The 27,257-nt window shown below is 42.2% G+C and overlaps 1 protein-coding gene across 3 annotated transcripts in view; it reads left to right on the top strand.

Annotated features, from left to right (window-relative positions):
• DGKG (diacylglycerol kinase gamma) overlaps positions 1-27,257 on the top strand; it is a 165,049-nt gene that overhangs the window by 30,140 nt on the left and 107,652 nt on the right. For all 3 annotated transcript variants that reach the window (XM_070753132.1, XM_070753133.1, XM_070753131.1), the window contains exons 2-3: positions 9,260-9,589; positions 19,188-19,264. In XM_070753132.1, the coding sequence (XP_070609233.1) occupies positions 9,523-9,589; positions 19,188-19,264 (144 nt within the window). In that variant the 5' untranslated portion in view covers positions 9,260-9,522. The remainder of the gene's footprint in view (positions 1-9,259; positions 9,590-19,187; positions 19,265-27,257) is intronic.

The following is a 27,257-nucleotide window of genomic DNA, read 5'->3' as shown; positions in this document are numbered from 1 at the left end:
TCCTCTCCTCACGGAGACCACAGACAAGAAGAAGGTTTTGGGCCCAACCACAAAAAAGGTTACTAAAACGCAGTCCTTTCGTCGCCCAGGGCGCCAGCAAGATCAAGCGGCTTCCTATCAGAGATCTCCAGGTCAGTATTCCCCCCGTTTTCGTTCCCAAGGTAGGAACTCCAGGGGTAGGGGTTTTCGTTTCCAAAGGGGAGCTGCCTCTAACAGGGCTTCAAAAAAACCTAGATGGTAACCTTTCCTCCATTCCCATAGGGGGTCGCCTAGCTCATTTCGCTGCAAATTGGCGTCTCACCTCCAAGGACCCTTGGGTCATTGACACTGTTCAATCAGGCCTTCTTTTAGAATTTATTTCTCCTCCCCCTAAACGTTTTATTTCCTGCCCTTCGCCCAGGTCATCCTCAGATTGTAACCGTATGGAGGAGGCCATTTCTCATCTATTGTCCATTAGAGCCATTCAGCCGGTCCCTTCCGGTCAGAAGGACCTAGGTTTTTACTCCATCCTATTTATGGTTCCAAAGTCCTCCGGAGGTTGGAGAGCCATTTTGGATTTAAAGAAACTAAACCTATTCATCAAATATAGGAAGTTTAAAATGCACTCCTTGTCTTCTATTTTGGCCGCCATTCACTCAGGAGATTTCATGGTCTCCTTAGACCTCACTGAGGCCTACCTTCACATTCCTATAGCCAAATGCCACAGAAAATTTTTACGTTTTTCCTTTCAAGGCAGGCATTTCCAGTATAGGGCGATGCCATTTGGCCTTTCCTCGGCCCCTCGGGTCTTCACAAAGCTTTTGGGGTCCCTGGCGGCCTATATCCGGGCGTCTCCCATCCACATTTTATGTTATCTTGATGATATTTTAATTCATGGGAACTCCCTAGAGAGAGTGAAATCAGACCTTTCTGTCACCATGTCAGTCCTTCAGGACCATGGGTTTTCCATCAACTTTGAAAAAAGTCACCTCCAACCTTCCACTTCCATTCCTCACCTGGGAGCCATTATTGATTCAAAATCTTCCCAGGTTTTTCTCTCTCCCGAGAGAAAACTCAGTATAGTGGAGTTAATTTCTAACATTTTATCTAATCCTTCAGTATCCATAGTTACTCTATCTTCTCTTTTGGGGAAGATGGTGTCATGCATAGGCATCATTCCCTGGGCTCGCCTTCATGCTAGGGAACTCCAGTGGCTTCTGTTGCCTTTTCAGAGATCGGGGCACAGCAACTCAAATCGACGCATTGTCATCCCACTGAGTGTTCGCAGATCCTTCAAGTGGTGGAAGTCTCCGGCCATGGACAGAGGATCCCCGTTCAGGTGCCCGGATCAATTTGTCATCACCACAGATGCCAGTCTATCGGGATGGGGCGCCCACGCCCAGGGGATGATAGCCCAGGGCACGTGGTCCCCGGAGGAAGCTTCCAGGCCAATAAATTGGCTAGAGTTAAGAGCCGTCTCCCTGGCTCTGAAGCTTTTCTCTCCTCGCATCCCCAACCGGCACGTTCTCATTCTCACCGACAACATTGCCACAAAAAGCCATATCTGCAGGCAAGGGGGCACGAGATCCAAGGCTCTCATGAGGGAGGCCCTCAAGCTGGGCCTTTGGGCGGAAAAACATCTCCAGTCGCTCCTAGCCGATCACATCTCGGGGAGTCTCAACATCCAGGCGGATTGGCTATCCCGAGCAACGATAGACCCAGGAGAGTGGAACCTCCATCAAGACCTGTTCCATCAAATCACCCTCAGATTCTGCCTACCAGTCCTGGATCTCTTCGCGACCAATGCGAACGCCCAACTCCCTCGCTTCTATTCCAGATTTCCATCCCCGGGAGCGGAAGCGATCAATGCCCTCCGGAGTCCATGGCCTCCAGGCCTACTCTATGCATTTCCTCCGATTCCAATCCTCCCGGACGTGATTCACAAGGTCCTCACCGAGAGGGCCCGAGTAATCTTAATCGCCCCTCATTGGCCCCGCCGGCCCTGGTTCGCAGATCTCCAACAGCTGTCCGTCCAGGACCCTTGGCGTCTCCCCGTTTCGGGGGATATGCTGCGGCAGGGGGCCTCTTTCCATCCAGACCCGGAGTGGTTCCACCTCACCGCCTGGCTGTTATCAGGAGAGATTTAGAGCTGCGTGGGCATGACCCTGATTCAGTGGAGGTCATTCTAAAGGCCAGAAGGGGCTCGACCAACCGAATCTACGACCACACGTGGTCCAAGTTTCACCAGTGGTGTCTTCAGGAAGGTCTCTCCCCTCTGTGCATCCCCATACACAGAATTATTTCCTTCCTTATGCAAGGTTTCCATAAAGGACTCTCCACCAGCACCCTCCGGCGTCATCTGGCAGCCATTTCATCTGTCCTAGGGGGCCCCCGCAGACAGCCTCTCCGATCCTTCCCTGAAGTTCAGGAATTCCTCAAGGGCATAGCCAACCTCAGACCTTCCAAGGTCCACAGGTATCCATCCTGGGATTTGCCACGGGTTCTCCACTCCCTCACGCAGGCACCATACGAACCCCTAAAATCGGCGTCCCTCAGGTACCTATCCTTTAAGGTAGCTTTTCTGGTGGCTATTACCTCTGCCCGACGCATTTCGGAGCTGGCTGCCCTCTCAATCAGGCAGGACCTTTGCCAATTCCATCAGGACAAGGTAGTCTTGCGACTGGACCCCACCTTCTTACCCAAGGTCAGTTCCATGTTCCACAGATCTCAGGATATTGTCCTACCTTCCTTCTGCCTCCAACGAGACCATCCCTTGGCAATTAGATGGCACACCCTGGATCTCACCAGAGCGCTGAGAATATATATCCAACGCACAGGACCCTTTCGGAGGTCAGAAGCACTTTTTGTAGCCTATCATCCCAGAGTCATGGGGGCCAAAGTGTCTTCAACAGTAATAGGCCGTTGGATCAGAGGGACTATATCTAAGACCTATGAGTCGGCCTCCCTCTCAGTTCCAAGGAACATCACTGCGCATTCCACCAGGAGCGCAGCCACCTCGGCCGCTTGGGCGACTCAAGCCCCGTTGGAGGAGGTCTGCAAAGCAGCCACTTGGGCCTCGCCAAATTCCTTCATCAGGCACTACAAAATTGATTCTTACGCTTCAGCGGACGCTGCCTTCGGCAGAAGGGTACTCCAATCCGTTATCTCACACGATAGCAAGCTAATCCCACCCTAGGGACCATCTATTGGGTATGTCCCATGTGACTGCTGGACCCGCTCCTTCAGTACGGAGAATAGGCGTTGATTGCTTACCTGAACGCCTCTTCTCGTACGGTGAGCGGGTACAGCAGTCACTTCCCGCCCTTGTATGTGTCTTCTTTACCTTTCTATCTCTTTCTTCCTCTAACAATGAGAGTTGAACACTACAGAGCTTCACAACTGAGCCTAGTCTATGGATTCGCGAATTCTGGGGAAGGGGCGGATCCGGCAAGCTTTTTTAATACTAGGCTCAGTTCCACCGGATTGGACATGAGCAACCCATGTGACTGCTGTACCCGCTCACCGTACGAGAAGAGGCGTTCAGGTAAGCAATCAACGCCTATTTCCCAACCTTTTTTGAGCCGCGGCACATTATTCATATTTTCAAAATCCTGGGGAACACTGAAGGGGGGCGGGGCGGGCTAAAGAAAAGTTTGGACAAAAAAACCCTCTCTCTTCCTCCCTTTCGCTCTATTTCTCCCTCTTTCTCTCTTTTCCTTCCTTCCCTTCTCTCTCTCCATTCCTTTCTTTCTTTCTTCCTCTCTTTTTTTCTCTCTTTCTCTCTCCCTCCTTCCCTTCCTCTATGTCTTTCTCTCTCCCTTGCTCTCTCTCTCTGTCTCTCTTGCTATCTCTTTCTTGCTTTTCTCTCTCTCTCTTGCTCTCTCTCTCTCTTTCACTGTCTTGCTATATGTCTCTTTCCTTCTCTTTGCCTCTCTTGCTATCTCTCTTTCTTTCTCTCTCTTTCTCTCTCTCTGTCTCTCTTGCTATGTCTCTCTTTCTTTCTCTTTCTCTCTCTCTCTGCCTCTCTTGCTAAGTCTCTTTTTCTCTTGCTATGTCTCTCTTTCTTTCTCTCTCTCTCTGCCTCTCTTGCTATGTCTCTCTTTCTCTCTTTCTCTATCTCTCTTTCTCTTTCTCTGCCTCTCTTTCTTGCTCTGTCTCTCTTTCTCTGCCTCTCTTGCTATGTCTCTCTTTCTTTCTCTCTCTCTCTCAGCTGACTGCAAGCGGGAGCCCTGACGGCGGCAGCTGGACGTGCTGCTGGACACCGTATATGCCAGGCCCGCAGCGCCAGCAGCACGTCCAACCGCCACCGTCAGGGCTCCCGCTTGCAGTCAGCTGAGAGAGAGAGAGAGCTCCCTCTCGCCGCCGACATCTCCCTGCGACTGCCTGCGGCCGCTGCGGCCACCCCCCCCCCGCTCCCATCGCCAGTGCCCTCCCGCCGGGCCACAAAGGACACTTGCCGCAGGTCCAACCGCCACCGTCAGGGCTCCCGCTTGCAGTCAGCTGAGAGAGAGAGAGCTCCCTCTCGCCACCAACATCTTCTCGCGACTGCCTGCGGCTGCTGCGGCTGCCCCCCCCCCCGCTCCCAACGCCAGTGCCCTCCCGCGGGGCCACAAAGGACACTTGCCGTGGATGACAGAGAAGCTCCAGCTGGGCGGGGCGCTGCCGGTACTTCCGTCCCGGGGCTCCCGCTCGCAGCTGTCCCCCGGCTCCTGCTCGATGCCGCGGTTTTCGGCGCTCTCCTGCTGGGCTCCAAAGAAGGAAGGCGGGAAAAAGCCTTTTTCCCGCCTTCCTTCTTTGGAGCCCAGCAGGAGAGCGCCGAAAACCGCGGCATCGAGCAGGAGCCGGGGGACAGCTGCGAGCGGGAGCCCCGGGACGGAAGTACCGGCAGCGCCCCGCCCAGCCGGAGCTTGGCGGCACACTGTATACATACAGTACAGCAGGCAACATTTTCTAGGCGCCAGACAACATTTTCTAGGCGCCACTGGCGACCAGGCGCCTGGGTTTGTCGAACCTTGTGTTAATAGTCAGGAATCAGTGAGTAATTAGAGAAGCTCTTAAGACATAGAATGTTCAAAAGTATTAGAAAAATACTTTTTAAATCTTCTATTAAAAACGATAGACAGAAAAGTTGTGGGTAACAGTGTAAAGCAGGGCTGTCAAATTCTTGGACTGTGGGCCACATGCGTCACAAACTACCCATGCCCAGTTTAGCAAAGGAGGAAAAAGTCCTGATATGTCATTTAACACTTCTGTGGCAACACAAGTTTGATACCCCCCTGTAGAGTTTGAAGATCAGAAAATTCTAGGAGCCAGTCTGAATATCAAACCTCTGAATGGAAAACAACAAATGAGCAGTAGGCATAGGAGTTTGCAGTTGGAGACCAAGAGCCCGAAGGCTGCTTTTCTATAGACTCAGCTGCTGTTGTGGTTTGATCAAGGATTTTGCAGCTCTCTCCTGCCTAGGGAGTATGCTAATTGGCTCTACTCAGCCCTTTGTAGTTGCCAGTGGGTTCCGATTTAGGTGCCCTGCCAGCGTGGTGTCTCATTATCTGAACTGGGTTTCACCTGCTTAGGTTTATTGTCTCTTGGAGCTTCCTGATTGCCTGCTAGGTCTGCAAACTGGTAGTCTGATTTGTTTTTATTTATTTATTTTATTAGAGTTGAAAGGGACCCTGCAGGTCATCAAGTCCAACCCCCTGCTCAAGCAGGAAACCCTACACCTAAATGTTGTTTAACTTCATGTTTATGAGATCATTACAATTCAAATTAAGGGAAATTATTTCTCTGCATGAAGATCTATGGATCTATGCAAATTGCTTTTTGATATCAAATGAGTTAACCTGACATTAAATGGAGGGATACTCATACATGCCTCCAACTCCATAGTTTATTTTATTTATTTATTTATTTATTTTATTTATTTTGTCCAATACACAATGACGGTTTTAGTGGGTATACATCTATATACACATAGTAAAATACATGATGAAGGTTATAGAGGAGATACTCATAGTAAAATATATCTAAGAAATAATAGAAAAGAAGGTATAGTAATAGAAAATATCAATGAAAGAATAGAAGAAGAGATATAGGAATAGAAGAAAGGTATAGGAGATATAGGAGAGCAATAGGACAGGGGACGGAAGGCACTCTAGTGCACTTGTACTCGCCCCTTACTGACCTCTTAGGAATCTAGATAGGTCAACCATAGATAATCTAAGGGTAAAGTGTTGGGGGTTTGGGGATGACACTATGGAGTCCGGTAATGAGTTCCACGCTTCGACAACTTGGTTACTGAAGTCATATTTTTTACAGTCAAGTTTGGAGCGGTTAATATTAAGTTTAAATCTGTTGTGTGCTCTTGTGTTGTTGTGGTTGAAGCTGAAGTAGTCGCCGACAGGCAGGATGTTGCAGCATATGATCTTGTGGGCAATACTTAGATCTTGTTTAAGGCGTCTTAGTTCTAAGCTTTCAAGACCCAGGATTGTAAGTCTAGTTTTGTAGGGTATTCTGTTTCGAGTGGAGGAGTGAAGGGCTCTTCTGGTGAAGTATCTTTGGACATTTTCAAGGGTGTTAATGTCTGAGATGCGATATGGGTTCCAAATAGATGAGCTGTATTCGAGGATGAATCTGTGATGTTTTGTGATAATGTATTGCATTTGTGGAGTAGAGAGTGGATTGGATCAGTTGAAATGACCTTAATTTCAAGATAGTAAGAAGGTCCAAAGACCCTACATCACCTCCACGGGTTTTATATGAATGACTTCCTCTTCTATACTTCCAGATAAATTTAAAGATTTTGCTGATACTATGTTAGATCAAGAGAATCTAAATGTTGTGTGTGAATGATCCACTCAATTAAATGCAATTTTCTACCTCAAATTTATCAGGAAAAGGTTTAACTATTTCTTCTTGACTCTGAAATGAAACAAAATTAGGAGGAGAATTTCTAGAAACCTCATTCCGTATCCTCTTTAATGTTTGCTTCCTTGTATAGGTACCCAGAGTATAAAGGGCTGGCATTAGATATGGTCCCACCCAATTCTGTGCATAGTGGTATTGTTGTCAACATCATTATGATGGGTTTTTAGTTCTTTACTCAGGTGAAAATGAAATGTAGATTAATAACTAAAGGAAATTGCAGCCTCACAGCCTTATTTGCAGCAGCTCAAGGGAATTAAAAATTTCTGCTTCTTGGTTGACTGGGTCATTGGAGATTGCTGCTAACTGAGGGTGTGATTTAATTACCTGCAGGAACAGCTGTCTCAGCTGTCTCTATGAGTCAAATGCTAAGCATTAGCATTATTAAATACAAAGCAGGCAGGGAGAAAGTAATTCTGTTTGCTGTAATTGTCCACTTTAGCTAGAACAATCCAAGAACAAAAAAACAAATAAAAACAAAACACACCACTAAACCATCTTACATAGAGTTCACATTATCCTCTTTCAATTTACTGCCCTATCTATATTTAAGAAGTTCTCAAAAATCTTTGCAACAGGCTTAACTGAGACAAGCTATATTCAGCTATTCAGCAAAGGCAGAGTGTTTAATTAATAATATGCCTTTACTTTTACTGAATAGAGGGAGGGAGAAAGAGCAGACTTTTCTCAATTCAGTATCTTCCAGAGACTGGATTATATAGAAACATAGAAGACTGACGGCAGAAAAAGACCTCATGGTCCATCTAGTCTGCCCTTATACTATTTTCTGTATTTTATCTTAGGATGGATATATGTTTATCCCAGGCATGTTTAAATTCAGTTACTGTGGATTTACCAACCACGTCTGCTGGAAGTTTGTTCCAAGGATCTACTACTCTTTCAGTAAAATAATATTGCTTTTAATTCCCATAATACCCATAATTCAAGTAAGTCAGTCTTCTGGGACACTATGAAATTCATTTAATAGTATATCTGGACAGTTTCTATTTGGAAGAGTCCATATAAATGAATAATAATTTTCTGTATTTAATTAAAAAATAAAGAAACTATTCCTTGTTGCTCAGGAGTAGTTTTGCTGTGGGAGTAATTGGCTCCAGTTCTGGACAGAAGTAATATTTGGTTTCTAAACAGGAGGAAATAAAAAATGCTGGAAAAATATTTTTGGAATAACAAAATTGTGGTGCCCCCCCTTCCCCCCCTATGTATAATTTCTAAAATGAGCATTGAATGATGTAGGTATAGGAGACATCATATAAAGAAAATTAAGAATAATTATGCTTAGCCATAGCAAACATTCATTTAAAAATACTACAGTATGCTATATACTACAATCATATTTTAGGAAAACCTCTGATTTACCAAAGTTATGTAAAAATTAGACTGAGACAGAAGATTCTAGGAAGGTACAGAAAGATTGAAATCAAGAGAGAATTGTGATATAAATATTTAACCATGTATTTGTGTACATAGTCATTTCTACAAGGTGCAACATGATTTGTAATGCATAATGCCAAATAGTATTCCTCAGATTAATGAGCATTGATGTTGTGCAGAAATGAGATGCCTCCCCTGAACAGAACCTGTGTTTATTTCAGAATTGTAAATGAATTTTGTAAACTGCAATCTTCTTTTTTGATTCAGTGCCCTCATTTAAGTCCTTGAATAGTTCAAGTAAGTTCATGGTTCAGACAGTTTATCCCATTTCCTTAGGATATTTTATATCATTCACAATATCTAATCTCACTGATTTTTTTAAATTTATCATGAGGATCACCAAGAAAGCAATGCACCACATTTTTTTTCTCAGCCTACAATAATGGTACGAATGCGAAACTTTAGATATATATTATTTGAATTGTCAGGAGTGTGTGTGCAAATTTTGCATTTCTTCAGACAGATAGCGTAGCTGCAGCAGTGTTTTGAAATGGCGTCTGTAAGTGATGTATGTTACAAGCAGTCATTGGACTTCTCATTGCAGAGAAAGAAACTGTTGGGAACATTCACAAATGTTTGTGTACAGTTTATGGAGAATCTGCAGTCGACAGAAGTACGGTTAGTCACTGGGCACAAAGGGTGAGACCATTAGAACAAGGAGTGGTACCGCATACAAATCTAATAAAACTAAAACTAAACTAATAAGCAAGAATTTGTGTCTGATTCTCATTTTCCTGCCGTGTATCATGTTGGAATTAGCCTCTTTCATTGTAGATGCTTCTAAATTTGTAAAATGTCTAATTAAAATATTGAGTACGTTCTATCTTCATTTCCTTGCAAAGTTTCAGAAGCATCTTGGAAAAAGTGCATATAATTGTATAACTCACTTTCCTTTTAATTCTAGGTTTGGATACACTGGAATTTTTCATGAAGTATTTTTCTGATGGCAGTCCTAAGTAAAGGAACTGGGCACAGGAGTATTCCTGATGAATGTGATCTGAGTTCTGTAATACACATCTATTCTTAACAAGAGTAGTACAGAAAGTGTAACCACCTGCAAATCTAAACTGGAATGATGACCCAGAAGAATTCCTAGATGTAGATCTGCATCTTTTCCATGGACTTTGATTAGAGGTGGCACAGCCTCCTTACAACTCAACATAAAAGATGAGTGATGGGGTGTGGATCATGCTTAGCCCAGCAGAGTTTGCTCAGCTGCAGCAATATTCTGAATGTAAGTACTTCAGCCAAATGCCCATCATTCTCTTGATGGTTATTTATGTTAGCAATAACATTTCAACTGATTGACCTCCATCACATAATAGATGAGCTCCAATCTTGTTCAGCTTTGCATTTATAAGGTGCTACAGTTCATACCATGGCAACTGAGAACTCTTAACACTGGATGCATTGAACACACAGTATTTCTAAGCAGCACATACAATTTTTTTTTAGGGAGGAAAAGACAAGAGAGGAAAGTGAATAGAACAGCTGTTTTTTTCTGTGAGGACAAGTTCTGAGTAAACCATTAAGTGCAGAGAGTGTCCTTCAGGCAGAAGACTGCTCATTAATCTACTGTGTTGTTCACAGGGTATAAAATAGTGAAATCCCAGGAAGTAAACTCGGGTGGGAGCAAGAAGATTTCCTGGGAAGTTCCTAATAAATTTCTCTGTCCATGCCTGAACCAAGTTGTTCAGATAAAGGCTGTACACTATAGAAGGGACAGGTGTATTATAATACGACTTGTAAACTATTTAGTGATGGGGGGAAATCAGACCATTGGCTTATAAAGGTATTGGCCTTTATTGTCTACAAATTAATCCCCAGGCTGGGAAATAAACAAGATGAGCTTCAACTCTTTGTATTCTCATGCAGGAGATTTGGAGGGTCCCAACCCTACTGGCTTTTTATGAGGCTCTAAAGACCTAGTTCTGTGCTCAGGCTTGGGCCCCCAAATAATGTGAAATAACCCATATCCTGGCTAAGTTTGTGCTGTTGACTATGCTGGTTTTCTTGTCTGCAATTGGATTTTAATTTTTGTATTTAATTTTTGTATCCATTAATTGCTTTGATTCTGTTGGCTTACTACCCAGAGTCACTTGCTGAGTTCGGTGGCTTTACAAAATGGATAAATAAATATATCAGAATAAACCATAAATTAATTCATAGGAATAACAGAAACATGGTAGGATGTTTCTCATGACAGGGATATAATAATCTAAGCATATAATTTGTTCAAAATAGGCAGAAGCAAAATCAAAAAAGGAGGGGTTTCCTATTAAGAAATCCAAGGAAATGAATTTGATTGCAGAAACCATACGTGAAGGAATGAATAAAAATAATACCGTGTTTGATGTCTATTAAATTTCACATAGACATAAGAAAGGTGTGGGTGGTTTTCTAAAACATAATTGCAGAATTTTCAAAAGCATATGAAGTAGGAGTGATGGAAACTTTAACTCAGCATCCTTTGGGAGATGAATTCTGCCAAGCACATCTTACCAGGGAATTTCTGATTTGCCTTGCTAAAATCAGAGAAAGGCATAAGAGGAGCAGTTACCGTTATTTAATTATAATAAAGAAGATCCCGGGGTAAAAGAACATCTTAGTAACAAAGACCAAGGCATCATTTCATACTGCATAGAAGACAATGGTAAATCTCTCCAAAGAAAACCACATAAATTAAATATATTAAATTGTTGACAAATTAGCTGGGTGATCTGATTAAATAATGCTCAACAAGCTACTGAGATGTAACAGAGGACATTTTGAACTACTAGTGTAGTTTATGATATGACTAGACTAATGCCTTCAAGACTTTAAGTTGCTAATGTTGTCATGCAGAATTTTTCTTTTTGAAATTAAAAAAAAAAATTTAAAATGCAAAATGCAAAGGAAGCTTTGTCAGGCCTGGAAGCTGTCTTGGGCATTGGATCTTCAGGACTGCCACATTTAGTGCAATGGGAAACTGGTAGGGGGGGTTGTATGGAGCTGGGGGGATATATGGTCATAACAACATTCCTTTATCTGAGAATCAAGATCACTCTGCCCTGCACCTGGAGGTGCATGGCTGCGAGGCATCTCCAGTTGGGATGGTGCATTGATTGGACCATGTGAGGGACACGTGGGTGCAGAAGAAGAAACGTGGACTTTCTTTTGGGTGGGGAAAACCTGGAAACTTTCAGATTCGGGTTTTCCCAGATGTGCCAATATGACATCTCTAATAAAACAGAACTGTCAGGAATGCTTGCCTTGGAGTCTTACTTCATTGGGGGTGTTACAAATGCTTTTACCTTTATAATTAGGAAGGGTATAATAAAACAGTATTTGGCTATAATACAACTCATTTATTTATTTATTTATTATTTATTGGGTTTGTATGCCGCCCCTCTCCGTAGACTCGGGGCGGCTAAAAACAATGATAAAAACAACATGTAACAATCCAATCCAATACTAAAATAACTAAAAAAAACCTTATTATAAAAACTCATGACTGAATAATATCAATTAGTCTTGCAGGATATGTATATCAGTTGCTCAGTGATGATAGCAAAATTCCAGCAGATGAGGCAAAACTATTCAGACCCTGTTAGTTTTGTCTCCTCTAATAACAAAGTATGTATTTCATCAAGGGATTGTGAGAAACAGGATGAAGAAACAGGATTGAACCTTAAGTTTGTTGGGAACAATCTCTGTTCTAAATGAGTCTAATTTTGAGGTCCCGATTGCATATCAGACTATGAAGGAGCTTACTGATGGCCTGGTCAATTCTTTAAGTGTTATTTTTGAGAAATCCCAGACTATAAACTCGACTTGGATAAACTCGACTGTAAACTTCTGACTTGAATCAGAAGATGGAGGGTATGGTAATTAGATTTGCAGATGAAGCAACAAAACTGATGATACAGCTAATCTCTTAGAAGAAATGAAACAAAAATTAAACATAATATTGCGAGATTAGAAAAATGTCCTGAAAATAATAGAACAGAATGCAGAGCTATTTACTTAGGAAACCAAACTCAGATTCAAAACATAAATGGAGAATACTTGGCTTGACAGAAGTACTTTAAAAAGTGTCACGGAATAACAGTTGATCACAAATTGTGTAAGCAAAATAACCTGGCTGTTAAAAAGGAAATGCAATTTGTAAAGTTAAGGTACAGGAGAATATAGCATCTAGGGAATTACGGGAAGTAATTGTTCCATTTTGTTCTGCTTAGGTCAAATATTACTTTGCGGATGTATTCATTTCTACGCATCATGTTAAGAAGAAAAATTCTAGGGAAATCTACAGAAATTAAAAATGATCCAGAGAAGGGCAACAAGGGTGAACAGGAAACTTAGAAACCAAATCTTCTACAGTGACAGACTGAAAGAACAGAGAATCTTTAGCCTGGAGAAGAAAAGGTTGAGAGGAAGCAGTCTTTATATACTTGAAAGGCTGTCAAAAGAACAACATAGAAACCTAGCCTGTCATCATCTCAGAATGCAGGATTCAGAATAATTAAATTATTGTTTCAAAAATCTGAACAATAAAGGCAAGTTTTCAGTTTGTCAGCAGAACTCATTATTCAGAAAGGTGACATAAATCAAGGTACAAAACCACCCATTATAATACTATGATGGGCTCGTCTACACAGGATATATTTAAGCCAACTATCATGATGGCTTTAATGTGGGTTCCTGCACTAAGCAAATGGTTGAATTCAGTGGTTTAGATGCCCCTGCAAAACTACACAACTAAGAACTTAATTTGTTCCGTGACCTGGTTCTTAAGTAGAAAAGTTTGTAAGTAGAAACAATTTTTCCCATAGGAATCAATGTAAAAGCAAATAACGCGTGCAAACCCATTAGGAAAGAAATAAAAGCTCGGAATTTGGGTGAGAGGAGGAGGAGGAAGAAGAGGAGGAGGACAGTCGCTGCCCAGAGTGAAGAGAGCATTTTTTTTCTCTGAGTGCTTGCAAAGGTTTATTCCCTCCCCAAGAGCCCAGAGAAAGGAAAATGCTTTGTTCGCTCTGGACTGCCAAAGCCTCCTTAATAGACACCAAAAGGCTCCTCTAGCAGCCCAGAAAAGCCCAAGATGGCTGGGATTAAAGGGGGAAGTCTTGAAACTGGCTGGGCCTTCGTGCCACTCTCAAATTTCCTGGAATTTTTTTCTGGACTCAGGTTCTTAAGTAGAAATTGGTTCTTAAGAAGAGGCAAAAAAATCTTGAACACCCAGTTCTTATCTAGAAAAGTTCTTAAATAGAGGCGTTCTTAAGTAGAGGTAGCACTGCATATAACTTTAATCAAATCGATAAATCTGGGGAAGTAAACTTCAGCTCTCGCTGCATGGGATAAGGGTGTTTAGGAAGTAGACAAATCTTCTTTAGTAGAATAGGGACTTCACAAAGAAGGAGAGGAGAGGAAAGGGGGAGAGGAGAGAAGAGAGGAGAAATAGGAGAACGGAAGGAGATCTTGATTACCTAGGCTTATTCAGAATCAAGGCAGACTGGAAAAGCTGATGTCATTTATAACTCAATCCATCCTTGTTCAATTATGGATGTTGATGTCACTGGCTGTGTAAGAAAGTCTTATTAAATCCTGGATCTTAGTAAAAGCATGAATTTGGGCTGCTGTTACTGATCTAAGGCAGGGGTGTCGTCACAACAGCATTGTGTGATGTATTGGGATTTATTTCCTGTTTTGCTAAACTGGGTGTGGGCATGGCCAGCGGGTGACGCATCTAGCCCCGGGCCATGAGTTCAACAGCCCTTCCAAGGGAAGAAAAGTAATGCACTTGGCTAGTGTCTAAGGACAAAGAAATATCATTTGGAGAACAGATTGAGAAAATATTTATCATAAAGATTGGCAGTGGAGAAGAAGAGTTGCTAAAAATATTTACATGTCTAAAGTTTATGGAACTCACCAAAGCAATTCTTTATATTCATATAAGTAACAGCATTATATACATACATATATACTGTACATACATGCAGATATACATACACATGCACTTATTCCAAAACATATTTTATTTATGTGTTTGTTTGTTTTATTAATTCAATTTCTATGCGGTCCTTCTTCTGAGAACTGCATAAGATAACCTTCCCTGCTCTGCAGATTCATTGGTCTTCAATTACATGATCTCCAGCCAATATAGCTAAAACTGAATCCTACATTCCCATTTGGGAAAATCTGTGTGAAGTTTAAGTGCTGAGAATGTACAGAAAAGAATGTTCCCACTGACTTATCACCATGGATTTAATCTTTCAGAGACTCTAGCCTAAACATCACAAAATTCATTATCCCTGAAGAGATGGGATTTTGAGCAATCCCTATAGTTTATATATAGAAGCCTCTAGACATCTCAAAGCAGTCTCTTTCTTTTAATCATTTCCCTCTGGTTTTTCAGTCTATTTTATCCTGTGGGACCAATTTCTTAATCCAGAATAGTTGAACTGTGAAACTGCTGGGATATTTCAATTCCTGGAGTTCCAAAAACTCACTAAGGAGGATTAAGAAGCAGAGAACAATGGCTTCCATTTCGACATTTTATGGAAGAATTCTCTTTAAATATTGCTAATGGTAGAGTTAAAAAGAGATACCGTACTATCATGCCATGCTATATTAATTCTGTGACATAAACTAAGGTACAAACCCACACATTATAATACTATGAGGAAACCATGCCACTTTAAGATTCTCTTTGCTGTACAACTTAAAAGTGCCATGGTTTACTCATAATGTTATAATGGGTTGGTTCATATATCATGCTAAGCCTAAAGTAAACAAACCTTGTCCTTGTGAATTAGCCCATGTAAGACGTCCAATTTATTGTCACTCTACAGAAACGGGCTATAATCCTTGCAGATAGAAAGTTGGCATGACATTAAGTATTAAAAAATTGAAAGGAATAGAATATAATCATTAATATCTTAGTCTAACCATGTGGAAGAGATGTGATACTTAAACATTTTGTCTTTTTTGCCACCAAACACACACACACACCCCAAAATTGTATCCATTCTGCCTCTTTTACATCTGCTCTGAGTTTCATTTTTCAATAGCAATAGCAGGAGTGGTAAGGGAAAAGGTTCCAGAATAACATGAATTGTAGCAATTTTTATACAATTGTGCCATTTTCAAATCATATTTTTTATTTTTTATTTGCTACAAGTAAAAAGCACATTGAATGGAAACTAAAAGATACGTTGGTATATATCTGAAGAAAAAAGAAAAATATCTTCTTCCTGGTTTTTTAAGCATTATAAAGCCACTAATTAAGTGTTGATGACAGAAATATATTAGTCCTTTTATTGTATTAGTGAAGAGCCAGGTCAGGGTTGCAAGTGAACATATTTCTTTAGGGTTCTCATTTCGCAACACCTAAAGTCTGTTATACTTCATAAATGTTCACATTCTGTATTAATAAAAATATAAATACTGAGCTAAAATGAACCATAAAATAAAATCAATAAAATTTATAAAATTTGTAAAAAAATCATAAAATGTGGGTAAGGTTGTGGAGAAAGTGGTGGTGGGCCAGCTCCTATGGTCATTGGATGAAGCCGATTACCTAGACCGTGATGGCGAACCTTTTTTCCCTTGGGTGTTTCACCCTCTCCAGGTTCCAAAGGCTTCCCTGGAGCCAGGGGAAACTAAAAACACCCTCCCCAATTCCCCCAGAGGTTCTCTGGAAGCCAAAAACGCCCTCCCAGAGCCTCTGTGCAAGCCAAACATCAGCTGGCCAGCACACACACATGCACATTGGAGCTGAAGTAGGGCAACAGATCGCGTGCTAGCAGATATGGCTCCGTGTGCACTTGTGGAACCTGCGCCATAGGTACGGCATCACTGACCTAGACCCTTTCCAGTCTGGCTTCAGGCCAGGCTACAGCATAGAAACTGCTTTGGTCACACTGATGGATGACCTGTAGTGAGTCTGGGATAGAAGTCACTCCTCTATCCTAGTGCTTCTTGACCTCTCAGTGGCTTTCGATATCATTGACTATGGTATCCTTCTGTGACGACTAGGGGAGTTGGCAGTGGGGGCATTATTTTATGGTGGTTCTCCCCCTATCTCTCTGGCCGGTTGCAGTCAGTCCTCTCTTTTGTTGGCTGCCTTAGGATTCGGTCATCTGTCCTCTCCTATTTAACATCTTAATCTATTAGTCTACGGAGAGGGGCGGCATACAAATCTAATAAATAAAAATAAAATAAATAAAAATCTACATGAAACCACTGGGTGAGATCATCCGACGGCATGGGGTGAGGTATCAGCAATATGCTGATGATACCCAGTTGTACATCTCCACCCTGTGTCAGTTTAGTGAAGCAGTAGATGTGATGTGCCAGTGCCTGGAGGCTGTGAGGGTCTAGATTGGAGTTAACAGGCTCAATATTAATCCTGACAAGACCAAGTAGTTGTGGGTGTTGCCTCCGAAGGACTATACCATTTGTCCATCCTTGGTTCTGTAGGGGGAAGATTACCCCCCTCAGGACGGGTTTGCAATCTGGGAGTCCTGCTGGATCCTCAGCTGAGGCTGAGGCCTCAGCTATAGCCAGGGAGACCTTTGCACAGGTTCGCCTGATGCATCAGTTGCGATCCTGTTTGGATCAGGCGGCTTTCTTCAAGGTCACCCACACCCTTATCACCTCTTGATTGGACTACTGCAATGCACTCTACATGGGCCTACCCTTGAAAAGTGTTCGGAGACTACAATTAGTCCAGAATACAGCCCTGTGAGCTGTTATGGGTGCACCTAGGTACACCTAGATCACACCAATGCTCCACGAGCTGCACTGACTTCCAATCAGTCTCCGGATACAATTCAAGGTGTTGCTTATCACCTATAAAGCCCTACATGGCTTAAGGCCAGACTACCTATGGGACTGCTTCCTGCCACACAGCTCCCAATGACCAATAAGAACCCACTGAGTTGGCCTCCTCTGGGTCCCATCAACAAAGTAGTGCCAGTTGGTGGGGCCATGGGGTGGACCTTCTTTGTGGTGGCACTGGCACTCTGGAACCAGCTACCTCCTGAGATCCATTCTGCCCCCACCCCACTGGGCTTCTGAAAAGCCTTAAAGATCTGGGTCTGCTGACAGGCTTGGGGCCATTGAGCTAATGAGACACCTTTTAGATCCAGCCACAAAGGATATGAATGTTGCTGTAAGGAGTTTTAAATTGTGCTTTTAAACTGTTGTTTAGATGTTTTTATTGTAAGCCACCCAGAGTCCTTCCGGAGTTGGGCAGCAAATAAATTAGATGAAATAAATAAATAAACAAACAAATATTTCTTAAATAACCATGTATCCTTTCCTGAAAAAAGATGAATGTATTTTAAAATAGACCAATCTAGTCATTTAGAGAAGGCCATTGAAAGTCTTCCCTCCATTGCAAAGTATATGTCGCATGGATAAGAAAGCTGCTTTTCTCTGTGGTTTCCCCCACATTCTGCAATACTCTTTGCTGTTAGATATTTATGATTCCTATTTTGCCTATGTTCCAAAAATTAATTAAAGTTGTCTTATTTCAACGTCTTTGAAGCCAACTCATTGATTGATTGAGGACATCTATCTTGGCTTCTGCTAGGAATTATATGCCTGTCTTGCTTGATTTTCTTTTTACTACATATTACCTTTGGAACTGGTTATAATTTCTCAAACACATATACATTCTAGGTGTTTTCTCCTTAACAGTATATATTAAATTAAATGACCTAAGATGTTATTAATGCTAGCTCCAAGGCATTGTGGCTTCAGGGTTTCAGCAGACAAGGGGAGCTGAATCATGAGATAGAATAATTTCTCAAAAAACAAACTTGTGAAAGGGCAACAAACTGTGGTTCTTCTTGTTGTTTATTTAAAACATGTGCATAGCCACCACCATAAAGTCAAACACTGGGCAGCTTACAAACAAATTTATCCAGCTCATGTACTGACTTGGGTAGCTTATATAACACACTCTTGCAGCAAGATAGGTGGCAAACAAATGTAATAAATAAATAAAATAAATGACTGGGGTTAATGAAAAGCCCCATTTGCAGTTTGCCTTAATCTGCATAATATCTTGGATTTAGGCCAGAATCTTCTTCCTACATCTTCTCCTATAGATATGAAAAGCATGATCTGACATAGTGCATCCTGAGGATCACTCACTCAGTAGAAGTGCTGTCTCCTCATGTTATGTATTTAATACTACGTAATCCCCTCTGCTTTCCTGCCTTTATGATACTTTCAATCATTCTAAATACCCCATGTGGAGATGGAGCTTCTTAGCAGCATTTTATGTCAGGCAGAGGAGGGAAAAATTGTGCTTTCAATCGCTATTCTATCTTCACAGCAATTCTATCAGCAGGCTGCAATATATTAGTGTGAGTTCATCCAGTCAGAATTCAATGCCTAGAAGTTGTCTTTCTTTACTTTTATTCTAATGCTTTATCAAGCTGATAATACTGACGGGAATCATTATGTGGCTTGCATGAAGATTCCCTTGCGAAAATTAGAGATGCTTTTTGCAAAAAAAATTATAATGGTTCTAACTCCTAGATTTTTGTGCCTGTAAGACTGGCATACAAATTGCATAAAGAAGGTAGGTTTTTTTATCCTGCACAAAATAACATGGTCCAACATTTGTATTTGCAATCTGATGCATGTATTACTTACAAAATAGCTCCGAGATTAGGAAAGTAGGAAAACATTTATTAATGCAATTTAAGACAGAATAGATATTAAGGATATATGTATAGTTTTTACTATTCAAGGTGTTGCTATTATTCTGTACAATCATTCCTACTTGTTTGGAAGCAGGCTGCTCTTAATCTTACTGGTTGTCTTCCACCTTCTAGATTCTACCAAGAAATTGAGAGATGTTTTGGAAGAGTTTCATGGGGATGGTATTCTGTCAAAATATAATCCAGAACAAGTAAGGAAATTTACATTAACTGTGCTCACAAATGCCTATTGACAAAATAAACTAGCTGTGTAGATTTCTCTGTACAGAATTCCCAAAAGTTCTTAATAACATTTTAAAGATAAAATGGTTATTGAATCTTATGTAAGCTTCTTTAATTATTCAGACCCTAAGCCAAACAAACAAAATGTTTCCCTAAATGTGTCTTTTTATCTGTAACATCAGTTTTTAAAAGAGGTGTGAATAGATTAAGTGATTTTTATTAGCACCATAATACAAAAGAAGGAATTTTTTTTCTTGTGAGATCAATAGTACCTTCTGGGAAGTGACATACAGTCATACCTCGTCTTATGAACTTAATTGGTTCCAGGGGGAGGTTCGTAAGACGAAAGGTTCGTAAGACGAAACATTGTTTCCCATAGGAAACAATGTAAAGTCAATTAATCCGTGCAACCAAAAAAACCCCCCGCAAAAAACCCGCTGCCGCCCGGCTGTCACCTTTTAAAACAGCCTGGGGGCTTCCCAGCGACCTCCCGAACGCCGAACGCCAAACCCGAACTTCCGGGTTCGGCGTTCGGGAGGCCACCGAGAAGCCCCCAGGCTGTTTTAAAAGGTGACAGCCGGGCGGCGGGGCTTCCCAGCAGCCGCTGAACGCCGAACGCGGAAGTTTGGGTTTGGCGTTCGGCTTCAGGAGATGGCTGGGAAGCCGCGCAGCTGTTTTAAAAGGTCACAGCCGGGCTGGGGGGGGTTGCTGGGAAGCCCCCCCAGCCCGGCTGTGACCTTTTAAAACAGCCGCGCGGCTTCCCAGCAGCCTCCGAATGCTAAACCCGGAAGTTCGGGTTTGGCGTTCGTAACACAAAAAAAGTTCGTAAGAACAGGCAAATTTTTTCTGAACCCCGGGTTCATATCTTGAGTTGTTCGTAAGACGAGGGGTTCGTATCTTGAGGTACCACTGTATTTTTAATTGCTGAATGGGAAATGGAAAGATAATACCTCTTCCATACACAGAGAGCCAGAGTGTAAACATCCACCAGTGCTTAGCTTAAGTTCTTTTTAATTACAAGATATTTGCTAAGGAAAGATACATTTGGCATCATGCCTAGGGTAGTGAGAAAGGGAAAGGTAATTCATTTTTGTATGAAAATTCTCTCAAAATATTAATGAAAATCAAAAGCCAAGGTCAGACTGGCATCCATCTTTGTTTATTTTCGAAAAACCTATAAAACTATTTATTCTAGAGAACATTCAAGAAAGATTTGCAATAAGTTGCAAGATCTTTTTTCTGGTTCCTATATTGGTGCAGTTCGTCTGCTTTTAATCGTAGTATAATATTGGCTATAATATTGATTTGTTTTAAGCTTCTTATGTGGAGGAGGAATGCAAGCTGCTCACAGGCCGGGAGATTAGAACAGCATAAAAATCCTAGTAATAAATAAATAAGGATTTCTGAAGATCTGCAGCCCATCTCTGCTTATAAATTAGCTCTACTTGATTTAGTTAGAAACAAATCCTAACATTCTGTTATTGGATGATGCAATGGAGATTTAACTGTTCTACTTGGAAATTGGAAAACAAGTAGCTGCCTTATAGTAAGGTGATTTTTTAAAATCACATTTATTTTTTTAAATCATTACTGACTCTTAAATTATAGGAAAATTTCACAAAATCATCTAGTCAAAACGCATGTCATTGCAGCAGAGGCGGAGTAATGACATGGACACAGAGCTGGATTTAAAACTGGGTCATTTTTATTAATTAAAATTAATTAATATTTAATTAATTTAATTCAACCTAACATGGACCCACAGAGGTCAACTAAATTACTTCCGGGGTGGAAATGACATCACAAAAACTTCCGGGGCAATTATGGGCATAGCTCCATGCTGATCCAGGTGAAGGGGCAGCGCCCTCACCTGGATCCCAGCCATGCCAAGCATGTGGGAGGTCTCGCTGTCCAACCCCTTAAAGGTGATTGGAATGGGCGAGACCCAAAGGCAGGTTCTCCCCAAATTGCTCAGATCGAATTAAAGGCACCATGAGCCCTTGGAGAGAATCTGCCAATCATTCCCAAGATGCCCAACGGAGAACACGCAGTTGCTAAACACCTCCCAATTTCCACCCCTAACCTGCCAACCCAATGACCAGAGGTAAGCCAATGAATACTAATCCGGGAGTGAAGCACCCCCTAACCATCCATCCCGCACCGCAGTGTGGAATAGGCAAAAAAACGGTCGCAGAAAAATACTGAGACCGCCAAAAATTCCTATTTGGCCCCCTAAGGGCGACCCCAGTAGCACACTGAAAGATAGGGAGGGCGGGCGGGTGTTCGCCTGCTCGTTGTCAGGGGCGAAAAGGAAGCCCCGAGCCTGCGCAGCCCCTTTTATAGGGCTGGCAGGCTCCGCCCCTGGCAACATCATCAATTAATTAATTGAGAATTGAGAACAAATAATTTGTGAGAACATTTTTGACACTTTGAGTAATTAGAAAGACAAGTCCACAAAAAAACCAGCACAAATTGCAACCACATTCCTGTTTAGAAAAGTAATTGTTAGGCTCTTAGAAGCGAGCAAGATAATGTTTGTGGGTGGCTAGAAGTTGGGCATGCTGTGGTTTCTCTTCTGCGTTAAGCAGTTGAGGTAAGTAGTATACTTCATTGCAATCTACTTAGAAACATGGTTGCATTTTCTATTGGGTGTAACAACTAATTGCCTTTAAAAGTCTTTGAAGATGGATTTGCTTTTCTAGAGAGGATGTGGAGGAAGCGGACCAAAAATGAATGTATAAAGAGAGAGAAAATATTTTCATGGAAGTCTTTTGTAGCATATACTTTTTATTTGTGTAATTATCCTCCCCTCACTACTCCTTAGTAATAACTTTACAATGGGAAGGAGGAATAATCCACTGCCCAGAATTATACTGATTCAGCCCAGTTTCCCTTTTCACTTAAGGCAGTGATGGCGAACCTATGACACGTGTGTCAGCACTGACACGCGTAGCCATTTTTGGTGACACGCGGCTGCTCCCGAATCTCCCCTCTACTCTGCTGCTGAGAGTCTAGCGGTGGCAAGGAAGAAAGCCAGGGGGCGGGGAGGAAAGCACCCTATGGCAGAGCAGCAGCAGTTCCTCTCCCTGAAGGCAAGAAAGAAATTGGCCAATTGCAGGCCCGCTTTCCTCCCCGCCCCCTGGCTTTCCTCCTCCTCCTCCTCCAGACGCTAAGCTGCAGACCGTATTGGTCCCTTCAGTGCCGCTTTTTTGCTTCTTCGCCGCCCCGCGAGAAGCCTGGAAACCCTGCATGAGTGGCTGGAGGGGACCGTAAGCAAGCCATCAGGACCCCCGCACACTAACTTGCTGACGGCCATGCTGTCCCGGATCGTGGGGAGGGGAGCTCTTCTCCCGCCAAGTGACGGCGAGGCCCTCCCAATGCTTGCCCGCCCAGGCCCCGCACTTGGAGCCGGGGTGACGGGCCTAGCCTCAGCTTACTTGGCCCCAGCGCGGCCGAAGCGTGGGGCGGAGTAGGCGGCGGCTGCTTCAGGCCCGCCCCCGAGCTGAGTTTCCTTTGGCTTCCTTCGAGGCAAAACTGCAAAGCTCACCTGCTGCCTCGAAGGAAGCCAAAGGAAACTCAGCTCAATGAGGATCGGCTGTTGGTCTCTTCAAGCTGCTGCCGCCCACTGCGGAGATCCCTTCGCCCGAACAGAGGCGGCGGCGGCGGGTTCAAGGGACCAACAGCCGGTCCTTTTTGGGGCTGCGTTGTTGCAGCGTCTGAGGCCGCCGCCTCCAGGCGAAGGGATCTCCGCAGTGGGCGACAGCGGCAGGTTTAAGGGACCAACAGCCGGTCCTTTTCGGGGCTGCGTTGTTGCAGCCTCCGAGGCCACCCACCGAGGAGATCCCTTCGCCTGGAGGCGGAGGCAGCGGCGGCCTCAGATGCTGCAACAACGCAGCCTCGAAAAGGACCGGCTGTTGGTCCCTTGAACCCCCCGCCACCGCCTCTGTTTAGCCCCCACCCCCCGCCCAGGAAAGAGTTGCAGCAGGAAAGCAGCGCATTTGAAAAGCGCGCTGCTTTCCCGTAAAGCCGGCTTTCCTGGCTGGCACAGGGCTTTCCCGGGCAGCTGGCTTGAACCTTGTGCCGGTTAGCAAAGCCGTCTGCCCGCCGGAGACGTGGAGAGAAAGAAGGGAAAAAGAGGGAGGGAAAGAGGAGAGGAAAGAAGGAGGGAAGGGAGAGAAAAGTGAACGAGAAGGAGAGAGAAAGGGAGGAAGAGGGGAAGGAAGGAAGAGATAAAGGAGAAGAGGAAGAGGAAAAATGAGAGGAGGAGGAAGAGGAGGAAAAGGAGAGGAAGAGGAGGAGGAAAAGGAGAGGAGGAGAAAGCGGAAGAGGAGAAGGAGAAGGAAGAGCAGGAGAAGGAGAACCAGAAGGAAATGGAGGAGATGAAGAGGAGGAGGAAAAGGAGAGGAGGAGGAAGAAGAGGAAAAGGAGAGGAAGAGGAGGAGAAAAAGGAGAGGAGGAAGAGGGGGAAAGGAGATGAAGAGGAGGAGAAAAAGGAGAGGAGGAGGAGGAGGAAGAGGAGGAGGAGAAAGAAAAGCAGGAGAGGAAGAGTAGGAGAAAAAGGAGAGGAGGAGGAAAAGGAGAGGAAGAGGAGGAGGAAAAGGAGAGGAGGAGGAAGAGAAGGAGGAGGAGAAAGAAAAGGAGAAGAGGAAGAGGAAAAATGAGAGGAGGAGGAAGAGGGGGAAAAGGAGAGAAGGAGGAGGAGAAAGAAAAGCAGGAGAGGAAGAGTAGGAGAAAAAGGAGAGGAGGAGGAAGAGGAGGAGAAAAAGGAGAGGAAGAAGAGAAGGAGGAGGAGAAAGAAAAGGAGAAGAGGAAGAGTAAAAATGAGAGGAGGAGGAAGAGGAGGAAAAGGAGAGGAAGAGGAGGAGGAAAAGGAGAGGAGGAGGAAGAGAAGGAGGAGGAGAAAGAAAAGCAGGAGAGGAAGAGGAGGAGAAAAAGGAGAGGAGGAGGAATAGGAGAGGAAGAGGAGTGGAGGAGGAAGAGAAGGAGGAGGAGAAAGAAAAGCAGGAGAGGAAGAGTAGGAGAAGAGTAGGAGAGAGGGAGAGGGAGGGGAAGAGGGGAAGGAAGGAAAAGAGAGAAAGAGAAAAAAGTGGAAGGAAGAGAGAAGGAAAGAAAGGGAGAGAGAGAGCAAGAAAGAAAGAGTGAGTGATGAGAGAGGAAGGAAGAGAGTGAGAGAGAGTGAGAGTGGTTTTTTTCTCAAGGTGACACACCACCTGAGTTATGCTCGGGTTTTTGGCAAATTTTGACACACCAAGCTCAAAAGGTTGCCCATCACTGACTTAAGGAAAGCCAAAACAAGGTAGTTTTTGGAAGGAATAGCCATCATTGCTGACAGACAAATTAAATCATTGTTTCAGATAGCAGATTATTTATTTATTTATTTATTAGATTTGTATGCCGCCCCTCTCCGCAGACTCGGGGTAGCTAACAACAATAGTGAAACAACATATAACAAATCTAATATTTAAAATAATTTTTTAAAACCCTAATTTAAAAAACCAAACATACACACAAACATACCATGCATAAATTGTATAGGCCTAGGGGGAAGGACATATCTCAGTTCCCCCATGCCTGACGACAGAGGTTGGTTTTAAGGAGCTTGCAAAAGGCGAGGAGGGTGGGGGCAATTCTGATCTCTGGGGGGAGTTGGTTCCAGAGGGTCGGGGCCGCCACAGAGAAGGCTCTTCCCCTGGGTCCCGCCAAATGACATTATTTATCACAATCATCACATTGTGGCTGCCTCTGAAGTAGAAACTATTGTAAACTTTTGAATGCAAAATGAGGCAGTATGGATATATACAATAGTATCTTTTTTCTCTAATATTTCACATTCAGTCCTGGACCAAATAGTAAAATCTTTTTAACTTTTTGTGGGCAATTACGGTATCTCTTCTAGCTTTAGATGCAATCTATTATTTTATTTTCAACTGTCTTTTATTTTTAACAGCACAAGACCAGTGTTAGTTATTTGTTTGATTGCATTATTTTAGGCTTTTCCATATATACCAAATAGAGTAATACATATTTGTACTCTTGATAATTTTTCTTGCTGAATTTTCAAACGCTTATCTAACTCAATACAAATCTGGCACTTTTGATTTTGAGCCAGTTTGAGGAAAGCAACTTGCAGAACAAAATGATTTATTGATTTATTTATTTTTAATCCCATCTTTATTATTTTTTTAAACAACTCATGGCAAGAAATATACTCTTTCTTTCTGCAAAATGACATTCTGTAAAGAAAGCTTATATAAGTTCACAATACCAACAGGCCAAATAAATTTATCTCTACTTTCCATGCAGCCAATTATACTGTCTTTTCTAAATTATATAATGAAGATGTTAAAAAAATAACTTTTAGAGATTATTTAAATACTTGAAGTCAACACAGTTAAAAGGGTAATTAATATCTTAAATATTCATCTGATACCAACCCATACAACAATAAAGATTGGAGAGTCAAATCAATAAATAACAACAAAAATCATATGCAAGTCCCAGGCAAAAATTAAATATTCTTAACTACTTCATTTATTCCAACCAACCTGCTTTTACCATAGATTGTGAGAGGAAATACAAGTCCCAAAAAGTTTTAATGAAAATCATGTAAACTGCAACTGTTTAGTAACTTTCATTCAACAATGTTTGAATTCTGTAACTATTTTAGATTAAACTGAAGTTAGGGAAGTGAAGGGGAAGGAACAGTTGTCATCCTAATTTTTCTATCATTTTTCTATTGTCGGCCTTAATCAATTATGCAGATCCAAAAAGAAGCATCCTAAAAGTTCTATCAGAAAAATCACACGTGGATATATATCAAATATTTTATCTAAATCTCTCAACTCAAAAATATTAAAACAGTTCAGTAATTTGTTTTGAATAATTTCTCTATAAGTTATAAGGTTCCTTCTCTCCATCACTGGGGAGATTTATTAATTTAATTGATTTATTTTAAGAACATTGTGTGATAATAGAAACTAACAGAAAACTATTTATATTTGCATCAGTTGATATTGTCTGTTCTAAAGAAATTACTAGATCCAAGAATAAATTGCTGTAAGTAGTACATGTGATAAATTGCTTCATTTTGATAAAAATAGTTTTCAATGTAATTTAGTGAAATATTGCTTAGATTATTCCTTGATGCACTTAATTATTTAAAGCAAAGGTGTTCTGTCACATGTTGAACCAAGATTTACTTTTATCAGTTACACAACTCCTAATATACCCTTAACAATTTGTCTATGTTATATGCTGGACAATGTAGGAATTAGAGCAATATTGTAAACATTGTAAAAATATTGTAAAACATCCTATATTGTAAAAAATCTAATACTCACTTATATTGCAATCCTGGGAATAAGTCCTGCTGGACTTTCCATCCTGAATAACCTCATGAAAGATTTCACTGTTTTCTGCAGATTCAGTTCTATAGGCAGAGTATGATGCCTTTGATGGTCAATAATGAAGGGCAGGGAACAATGACGAGATCCAAGAAGTGCATACAACCTGCCTTCCACCATATAATTTAGCCTATTTCCCAGAGTTCAAGTTAAGATTCTTTCCTCTCACCTCACATTAGATTCAGGTGTTAGTTTGGAATTAAGAGAGATACTCTGTGTTGTTCTTTGCCTTATCAGAAAATCAGCCTTAAGCAGCACACTCCCGTATCAATTCTAATTAAACATGGATAGATAGATAGATAGATAGATAGATAGATAGATAGATAGATAGATAGATAGATAGATAGATAGATAGATAGATATTTTATTTATTATTAGAGTTGAAAGGGACCTTGCATGTCATCAAGTCCAACCCCCTGCTCAAGCAGGAAATCCTACAGCACCCCAGCCAAATGACCGTCCAATTTCCTCTTGAAAATGTCCAGAGTTGGTGAGTTCACAAGATAGGTAGGTAGGTAGGTAGGTAGATAGATAGATAGATAATTTCTCTATAAGTTAT

Source organism: Erythrolamprus reginae, chromosome 5 (genome assembly GCF_031021105.1).
Source record: "Erythrolamprus reginae isolate rEryReg1 chromosome 5, rEryReg1.hap1, whole genome shotgun sequence".
NCBI classification, from domain to species: domain Eukaryota; kingdom Metazoa; phylum Chordata; class Lepidosauria; order Squamata; family Dipsadidae; genus Erythrolamprus; species Erythrolamprus reginae.
The sequence above is the reverse complement of the archived record's forward strand: the minus strand, read 5'-3'. Positions and strand labels throughout refer to the sequence as shown.